This window comes from Cataglyphis hispanica, chromosome 22 (genome assembly GCF_021464435.1).
Source record: "Cataglyphis hispanica isolate Lineage 1 chromosome 22, ULB_Chis1_1.0, whole genome shotgun sequence".
In the NCBI taxonomy this organism is placed as follows: Eukaryota; Metazoa; Arthropoda; class Insecta; order Hymenoptera; family Formicidae; genus Cataglyphis; species Cataglyphis hispanica.
In genome coordinates this window covers 3,196,748-3,207,144 of record NC_065975.1, presented here as the reverse complement: position 1 = coordinate 3,207,144, position 10,397 = coordinate 3,196,748, and the positions used below count along the sequence as shown (strand labels likewise).

Genomic DNA, 10,397 nt, shown 5'->3' with positions numbered 1-10,397 from the left:
CGCGAGAAGGGACGCGTAGGCCGCGTCACTCACGCACGCACGGAGCAGAGGTGCCGGTTGTCAAACGCGTGCGGCAGACGACAGTTGACATGACATGAGATGAGAGGAAAAGCGGCGCTCCGCGCCGCGACGGCGCGGGCGTCGCGCGATTCGGCTCGGCTTGGCACGGCACGGCACGGCACGGCACGACACGGCCGTGCGTCGTGGAGCCGGGCGTCTCGCGTGGAATTGCGCAAGCCAATTCCGCTGCGAGGGATGATCGGCTTGGCGCGCGCGAGCGACGCGAGCATGCGCGCTCCATTCAGACACAACGCCAGAGGGGTAGAAGAGGCTGCGGCGCCGCACAAGATACGGCTGTGTGACGATTCAAAACGACGTTCGAGGGAACCAACAGCCACACCAACGTCACTGTCCGATTGGTCGAGAGCGATACGACTGGAGGAAGGCACGGCTACCATTGGCAGTCCCGGCGCCATCGGGCGCGGCACACGAAAGCAACGGTGGGGTATATTTGAACAAGAGCCGCCGACTCAAGAGTAGCGGAGTACACTCGCTAACCGGCCTCCATCCACAACACGGCACACAGAGAGAGGAGAGAGAGACTCACGTTGGTACGAGGCGGAGTGTGTGGTGAGAGGCGGTGAGGTGGCTCAAACAGGGGCCCCCGCTCGATCAAATAACCGTGCCGCGCGCGCGGCCGTCGAGCAGCCGTCATCGTAGTGGTTGGTGTTGTTTCGCGCACTCGTCCACGTCGTACAACACGCGCGAGCAAGGAGGCTCTTTCCCTGTCGTCGGCATTGCGCGTTCGTCGTGCCCCTCATGGTGTTGGGGTAACAATTACCCCTATCTCTTGCCGCGGGGGTAACTCTCTCGCGACCTCGCGTTTGCTTCGAATGCGCATCTTCCCGGCGAACAAACGAACTGTGCATTGTGTTCCGGGAAGAAGAGGACAGTGTCTTTGCAGTTTCTCAGCGTTTCTTCCCGACGTTTTTCGCTCTGACGCGGTGTGTGTCCCGGAAGATATCTCTCGTGTCGAGACTTTTCTCATCTTCCGCGGGAAAGAAACGCGACGATCCCTTCGATTGTGACAGAGGAGAGTTTTGTCAACTCAGTGCCATTCAGTGTATTATCGGCAAGAATTTCTCGGTGAAGTTTTTTTTTTTCTGGTGAAGAAAGAGAGAGCTTAAGAGTGCGAGGCGATTCCTAGGTAATTATCGCGCGTCTTTCATTCTCTTTCTCTCTCTCTCTCTCTCTCTGTGCGTACGACTTCAGGAATCTCTGTGAACTCGTGACTCGACAGAAAGACGAGAGCGATAGAAGGCTACTCGTTGGTTACCATTGAAAGCGCGGACGACTTGAAGGGTCGTCCGAGCTCGCCCGGTGAAAAGATTAAGGGAATACCCGACTGCCAGCAGCCGTGGTACCGCGGATTTCATGACAGCCGTTTGACAGCGACGACGCGACAGCAGGCCACCTCGGCACCGGTGAGCTCTATGACCATGCTCCAGTCGCAAAAACTGTACGGCGATGCGGGTGCCATGAGCAGCGCCGCGATGTCCAGTATGGGCAGTATGGCGCCCACATATAGCTCCATCAACTCGATGAGCTGCGTGTCGATGGGCGTCGGGGTCGGGCCTAGCTACAGCCCGCAGGGCGCCGGTGGATTCAACATGAGCACCATGAGCTCAGCGATGGGTATGGCATCGATGGGTGGTGGCGGTATGAGCGGTTACAGCAGCGCTTCCATGGGCACCGGTGGTGCTTGTATGAGCGCCGTCGGATACGGTCCCCTGACACCCAGCGGCGGTACCGGCGTCAGTCGGGATCCCCTTTTGACCGAGCCGGACTCGCCCAACTCGGCGCTGCAGCGCGCGCGTAGCGAGAAGTCCTATCGTCGTAGCTATACTCATGCGAAGCCGCCGTATTCCTACATTAGTTTGATCACTATGGCGATACAGAACGCGCCTCACAAAATGCTGACCCTCTCGGAGATCTATCAGTTTATCATGGATCTATTTCCGTTCTACAGACAGAACCAGCAACGCTGGCAAAATTCCATCAGGCACTCGCTCAGCTTCAACGACTGCTTCGTTAAAGTGCCACGTACGCCGGACAAGCCTGGTAAAGGATCTTTCTGGACGCTTCATCCGGACAGTGGTAATATGTTTGAGAACGGTTGTTATCTACGACGACAGAAAAGGTTCAAGGACGAAAAGAAGGAGATGACTAGGCAGAACAGCAAGCATCAACAACATCAGCAGCATCAGGCGACAGCAGCGGCGGTCGCGGCTGCATCCGGCGCGACTATCGCCGGTCAACATAGCCCACCCACTCACGAAGGCGCGCCTGGTTCCAAGAAGACCGGCTCGTCCATCCACCATAGCGGTCCTCCGCAGCAAGACGACAAGGATCTGCACGGGTTGGTGCCCTCGCATCACCATCATCACACCGCGGGTCTCCATCAACATCATACCGCCCTGAAAAGCGACACCACCGACATCGGTGGCCTCCTAGTGCCCGATCTTGCCGCGCACGACGAGCTTACCGCTATGGTCAGCCGCAGCCTTCATCCGCACTTATTGTCCGATACCGCGAGCTTGCATCATGGTATGACAGGTAGCTTGAAGCAGGAACCGCTGTATGGAACGGCAGCCAATCATCCGTTCAGCATCAACAGGTTATTACCGCGAGACACGACCGGCACCTCGCCTGGCGCCCAGGACACCAAGCCGCCCGAGATGAAGATGTACGAACAGCTGCATCAGAGCTATACCAATTTCGGCTCGCCCCATCATCCGCACGCGCACTCGGCGCCCCCCGGACACCATCATCACAACGGCATGCACGCCGGCACGAACGCCGCCGGACCGATGCACATGACGAATCATCATCATCAGGAGTATTATCAGAGTCCGCATTATCATCACGCCACGAGCGTGGCCAGTACGAGCGCACCGCCACCCGCCGTCGCTACCGCGACGCCGGGCTTGTGACATCACGCCACCCACCCTTACGCTTTGGCCTGAGTCGCTGCCGCCGCGGCGTATGCCGCCGCCAGCGCTGCCGCACCCCCGATGCCACCCCCGACATCGGATCACCTGTCCGCGATCACGACATCCGCGACATCCGCGGCGCCCACGACGTCCCCCGCGATCTCGTCGACCGTCTCGTCGTCGCCGCGTACGCAATCACGCCGACGCGTCCGTCGCCCTGATAACGACGATATCGTCGACGCCGTCGTCTGCTGGCCGCCAGACGACGACGACGAGTACGACGATGAGAACGAGGACGAGGACGAGGAAAGCGTCGTCTACAGACGATAGAATGTTTGCTGTCGGGAGGTAGGATTCCTCAGGGTATTTCGGTTCATTGTTACGGTTTATCGTCTCGACGATCAGCTTGATTATTGTTATCAGTGTTGAGTCAATGCAAATAACGATTGTTAGATTTTGGAAATTAGTAGATAATCGTACTAAACAAATTCATGCAAATTATTTAGTCTCTTTGGAGAAAATTGTAAAATATTTTCCACTTTCTATGAGATATTCTCTTTTATATGCTTCCTCTTTTATATTCTCTCTTTCGTCTATATGATCTACTTTTTTTCCTTTATATCCTTTTCTTTTCTGTATATTTTCTCGTTTAGTTTTAAATCATTCTCGACTCGAGTATTATATAATAATTATATAATTCGCGGATGAACTCAAATATTGAATTAAAATAGCCGTACAAAGGTTTGAAATGAAGGGAATTAAAAAAAAGTAAATCAATGAATATAAAATACATGACTGACATAAAGACATTACATATTTCCTTATGCTACAATATAATATTGATGACTAATTGTTTTATATGAAAACTAATTTTTTTATCTACGTATAAACATACATTGTACAACATTTATGTACTATTTGCAAGGGAAAACAATTGTATATTTATTTGTACTTTATATATATATATATATATTATTGTTGACAATAATAATGCATGAAAGAAAATAATCATTAAATTATCATTTGTTAATTTAGCATTTATCACATCACACATTTTACAAGCAATTATTGAAATATTTAGACTAAAAGAGAAGAATTATAGAGATCATAGAGTTTCAAATAAAGACTTACGAGAAGCAGAAACATTATTTACGTTCAACTTCCAAACTTTAGTAATAGGGAGGTCACATTACTATGTATTATCCTTTGACAGGAGCAAAAGGGAAAATAATATTTACATGCGTATACGATCTTCGTTGCTCGTATTAAACTTATGTCCGTTACTGTATGTTGTCACTCAAACTGACAATGACTTGGTAAGCATCGTTTCAAGTACAATTGCAAACAACAATCACGATAAAAGAGATTAAAGCCTACTTTAGACGATCTTTAATTCGCGACAGAATTCCATTCATAATTTCGGCACGCGATATAGAAAACATTTGTCAAATCAGATTACGTGACATAAAAAATAAAATTATGAATAGAATTTTATGCCATTTCGTTAATATTCTGTAATATTTCATGGGAAGGGATCGGGCGAGTCGTTTTTTTCTTTCTTTTTGTTTTTAAAAATTCCCGATATTCTAGTTGGTTATTTGGAATTTATTTATCGTTATTTTATCACAATATCATTTCGTTGAATTTATCTCGTGTACACTGGAAAAGGTTTCTGAGAGAAATATGCGAATGTCCAGAAATATACTGAATCATACTGCATTCCATTATTGTCGCCTTTATCATATCGAACATTCAATGTAATCGCGCAATTTCACTGAATTGCGTGAGAATTTTTTCTCATACTCACGATTAATGCATTTTCACGCGATAAGCGGAATGTGCCTCGTTGCTATGTTCCATTTCTTGCACGTTATACCAAGATTACTAATGACTCGGCACACATTTCAGAATTTATAAACAACTTTTAAACGAATTTACATAATGATCGTCCAACAATTTTAATAAGAAAACAATATATATTAAGTTAATTAAAATACAATATTTGAACTGCCAGATTTCCTTCATAGATTTTTACTACAGAAATAAAGTCCAAAATAGAACATCAAAATGAGATAATTGTGATATTATTGTCTATTAATACTGTTAATAATGTTTAGCAGATTTTTCATAAACATTTTTAAGTAAAAAATAATAAAGTTTATATTTTTTTTAATAAAAATTTAACTTCTTCATGTGACAATTATAAATTCGTTCATTTATTATTAGCCACTGCTTTTTCTCTTTTTTAGTGAGAAACAAAAAATATTTTTTGCTCTTCATAGAAAAAGAAGGATGGAATCACGTGAAAATAATCTCGTGAAAAAATCTCTTTTATATACCGATGTCTGACTATTATTAGAGAACAATTTATTAGCTTCAACCGTTATCCTATACGCGTTAATTGCCCGCTCTGTAAGCTTACTAGATAAGATCATTACATCAGTTATGATATCAATTCCGAGACAAAATAGTATATGTTGAGACGGGTGAAGTTTTAGCCCCCCCAATATTAGAGAAAATAAATTTTTTTTATGTGATTTGAGTGCATTTTGTTTGCACATGAATGCAATTTTTTATTTTTGTTTGCACACTTCTAATAAAAAGGTTATTTAAAAAGAACTTTTGAGAGAGTCAACTTTATGTTAGCCACACAATTTTTACAAAAATGGTTTTCAATTAAGTCTAATCGATAAATTTGTAATAATTTCTTCTTTTTACATTTCAAAACAGTTTGAAATTTTATTTGCACATTTGTAAAAAAAAGTTATTTAAAAAAAAAAGAAATTCGAAGAATTCAAATTTTGCCTGCAAAAGCTTTTTTTTTGATTAATTTTTTTGTTTAAATGTGCAAACGTACAAAAATCGAACGATTAGGTTAATTGAAAACTATTTTTGTAAAAATTAAGGGCTAAGTTGAACTAAGTAAAGTTGGTCCTTTGAAAAATTTTTTTTAAATAACTTTCTTGCTAGAAGTGTGCAAGCAAGAATAAAAAAAATGCAATTGAATCACGTAAAAAAATTTAATTTTTTGTAATATTGGAAGGATATTTTCGTATCGGAAGAATATTTATGCATTTAACATGATAAGTATTGAATGTTTTTTGGGAGTAATTATATCATTCAATAATGCAAGTCTTTGTTAGATTGCTCATTGATCTCAATTTCCCTTCATTTTAAACATTTTTTATCGCTCTGTAATTATTATTACATTTATTTATGTGCATATAACATGCGGCTTATTGACAATATATTATTATCTTTATTTAATTTTATTACTATTTTGACATATTACTAAAAACAATATGCATACGCCATAATTAATACTGCATGTTTTATTTATCTTATTTTGAACTCTAAAAGATCTGACAGGTCTTTATTCAGTCAGTAAGAAGAAAAAAATTTCAGAAGCAAATTTAATTTGAAAATATTTTATTGATAATATTCGACAAGATTGTGATTAACAATTTGTCTATAAATATTTCAAATAATCAAATTAGATGAAATAAGTCCTAGAGAATAATACAAGATAATATTTTATATAAATAATTGTTTTCTCTCTCTGAACTTGATTAGAATTTGGAAAGGTTTCAGCTTTCGCGCATGTACTTAACCGTCGCATATCTTATCCGAAAAAGTCGCTTTATAATTAATTAAAAATCTCTTTAGCGACTCGCTATTTATTACACTGATATACCCGCGGCGATGAACCTGTAACTCGGTGCTTCGAAATATCCTCGGTTAATATTAAAGACGAACACGCGGGCCACGTCGAAGGGGGTGCGTTATCGCGGCGTGGAGCAAGCGGCGTAAGCCACGAAAAGCAGTGCCAGGTAAAAAAGTGAGAGCGGTGTCGGATGAACAAAACTTGTGATACTATACGTGAAAATAAATATAAATTAACGGACACGAGAGTGTATACGCTCGCGTTGCGTATATAAATATAATTATATTCGAGCATCTGTGAGACGTGCATTGTCCGCGCATTCGCACACCAGCGTCATCACGCTGCATACATACGTACACGGGAGGATTCGCGAGGTGTACGAACGCGCGCGTGTCATGGGGACAGTTGAGAAAACGTCGATTAAATAATTAATTCGTTTTAAGAGCGTCACGCGGGAGACGCGCTGCCGCGTTTTTGTATAATAACTGTAGATAGCCGTATAATATCGTAATGCGCATATGATGTACAATATTATGTGTTAAAGAGAGGTATATATACGATTATATATAGCTATATATATATATATATATATATAAATGGAATCTTTATTGCGATACTATTATATATTAAGTTCACTTTAGACGATCTATAATTTATATAATAGGTGAATTTGGGATGCAATTTTTTATTGAAATCTTACACAACGCATATTCTGATATGTGTCGTATGTATATTTTTTGCTTTTTTATATACATACGTTTTTTTTTTTGTATTATATGATACGAAAAGTTCTGTTTCAAATTTTATCGTATATTATAGATCATCTAAAGTGCGCTTTAGGTGCATACATATAATAGAATATAAGTGAGTGAATGGAAGAGATGAAGGGATGTTCACACAAAGAGAGAGAGAGAGCGAAAGAAATAGAGAGAATGAGAGAGATCAAGCAGACAAACGTGATACTTTGCATCGTGTATTTCGAAAGCATACTTTTAGACTGTCGCACACGTATTCGCATTGCAGACACTGTGGAGAACTATTTAGGAAATATTTTAATTTTTGCGAAGAAATTCATTTTTTTTTTTTTTCGTTTGCGAATAAAAAGTACGATATTGTATATAATGTTGTAAAATGGCGCGTGTAAATATTTTCGAAAATACAGTGTAAAGTTGGATAATTCTGTTCAAATCGTGTTTTGAATTAAATTTTGACATTCACACGAACTGTATTGCCGAGTGCGAAAAATCACAAGGATTCCATGATTATTATTTAATCTCAGAATCATCCCCTAAACAGGTCTTGCAGTTACCATGTCAAAATATGATCATAATATCTTCGATGCTCTTTTGAACAATTGGCATGCCATTAGATCATTAATCGCCTAAAAATTATGCGACAAGAACGAAGTATACGAATAAAGTAATAATTGAAACCGATTCTAATAGCTACAGAGATTGGCAGATTTGTTTATTACCAATCCGATGACTGTCGACACGATTTTTACAAACACCGTTTTATTATATCAACATTGTAAAAATAGCGAAAGTTGATCGATTTTTTTTTTTATTCAAGATGTAATACAGAATTAAACCCGCACGAATAGAAGTGACACAGAGAGAGTTTGCTGAGTGATGCTGGGAACATGGGAATGTCATACAGTGCAATTTCTGCAAGTCAACATTTAAGTGCAAGGGGCTAAGTCAAGACGGCGTAAGGTTGTGTTGTTGAATAGAAAAAAATTCCCCGCCCAATTAACGCGATGCGCAAGCGAGCGTGTGTGACAGATCTTGCGACGACACGATGACGTTCCGGTCACGTAATTCGCTAGATCGTTCGCAATATTACTTCAGTTCTATGAATATGAAATTCACGAAAGCTTTTACCGTCGTTGCGTTTACGATTTTACTATACCTTATTCGAAGAGAGAAAGTGAGATCTGTCTGCTTTCATTGGCGGATCGTATCGCTGAAAAATCGAATGTCACTACGGAAGATGCGATGGCTCGTAATTTCGCTGATTTTCTCAAACGTGCCACTCCTACCGTATATTACCGACTTTCTCGTACTCTAATAGACTTTCTGAATTTATATTAAATCCGATTGTTTTGAAGCACAGATCCTTACAAGTAGACATATATGAGATGCAAAATGAAAGTGTTGCTTTTGAAAAAAGCAACACTCTTTAAAGAAGTAAACAATTGCGTGTTAAAGTGCATCTTTAACGAAAGATTGAAATTCTCATTCTATTCTCTTGCAAACGATGAGATTACAATTAGAAATTTTCTAATAAAACGAAAATTAGAAAATTCTAATAAAACTGGGATTAATAAATAAAATGTTCTGTTAGGTTAATCTCCATCTTTTTCTCTTGATTCTTTATGTGTTTTTCAAAGTTTTATATTGTAATCCTTAAATATTTTTAATTCATATTTTTTTTGGTATTTGTAAATACTATATTGAATCTGCAATTTTATGTTGAAACTATAATAGAATATAAAAAATTCTATGAATTTATAGCAAGTTTTTTTCGTTAATATTTCAGCAAATACAATCTAAAGTCCATCCTAATGAAGAATAATTATAACATTTGTAAGATTGGATTGAAGTAAAATAAGATCTAAATCTTTTACAAAATAGTAAAGTATATATTTTTTTTTACACAATATTAAAATCTCACTATGATTTTACGATGAGCAGTTAGAAATTTGCGGAAATTTCTTTCGTGAAATTGTTATGATCGATCCCAAACCATCTTGTTCTCGACAATGCACTGATCAAATAAGGAAAGAAGGAAGCGAGTCCTGCGAAATAAGACTTCCCTCAAGGCGGGGCACGCATGAAATGCAAATCTCGAAATTACGAAATCTCATGTTTAACACGCTTTCACTGTCTCTTGAGTCATTTTATCGTCTTCCTGAGAGAGAGAGAGAGAGAGAGAGAGAGAGAGAGAGAGAGACAGACAGAGAGCAGGAGCGAGAGATAGAGACAAAGAGAGAAAGGGAGAGAGAGATTTTTTTTTATCTATTTAGTATCACTGCACGATCCTGTATATCCAGGAGAATCAAAATTCATAATTAATTAATAATTTTGATAAGGTCAGACTTTGATGATGTAGGTAACACAAGAATCATGATCTCTATGTTTATTCGCGAGAATTGGCGCGCAATACATTTCTCGAAAATTGTATTATAGCATCGAAATTATGCCAATTTCAATCTCCTATCGTACCTTTGGCTCCTTGCGTAGTTCTCGGTTGAATCTGTTTGATAAATATACGTCGCCTAACTCTTGAGAGATCAAATGACAAGAGAGAGAGAGAGAGAGAGAGAGAGAGAGAGAGAGAGAGAGAGAAAGAGTGAATGAATGAGTGAAAGACATAGGTAAGAATAGTGAGAATTTCGCGCTGTTGTCAGAGAAAAAGAGAGAGAGAGAGAGAGAGAGAGTGAAAGGAACGACGAATCGATGAGATAAGGCTGTAAATGTTTCAATAAATCTACGTATTTCTACGAAAATTAAACGCTGCTTCTTTTACGCGTCATTTTTCCTCTGCGAATTTATAACGATCCTCTTCCACTTCCTCTCATTCTTGCAAAAAACATTTAGCGTAATTTAAATCAGAAAGAGGAAACACGTAGAATCGCAATATTATGTTTTTATCCTACCATAATCTTGCGGTGAAACTAATTAAAATATATTAAATGCCGAAATGTGTTTCATATGCAAATGATATGTAAACAGTCG

General features: G+C 40.2%; 1 protein-coding gene across 1 annotated transcript; it reads left to right on the top strand.

Annotated features, from left to right (window-relative positions):
• The first annotated feature begins 565 nt into the window (after positions 1-565).
• LOC126857690 (silk gland factor 1-like) lies at positions 566-10,173 on the top strand. The gene has a single exon (XM_050607347.1). It carries the CDS (start codon positions 1,494-1,496, stop codon positions 2,991-2,993), a length of 1,500 nt encoding a protein of 499 aa, XP_050463304.1. The 5' UTR covers positions 566-1,493; the 3' UTR covers positions 2,994-10,173.
• The last annotated feature ends 224 nt before the right edge of the window (positions 10,174-10,397 follow it).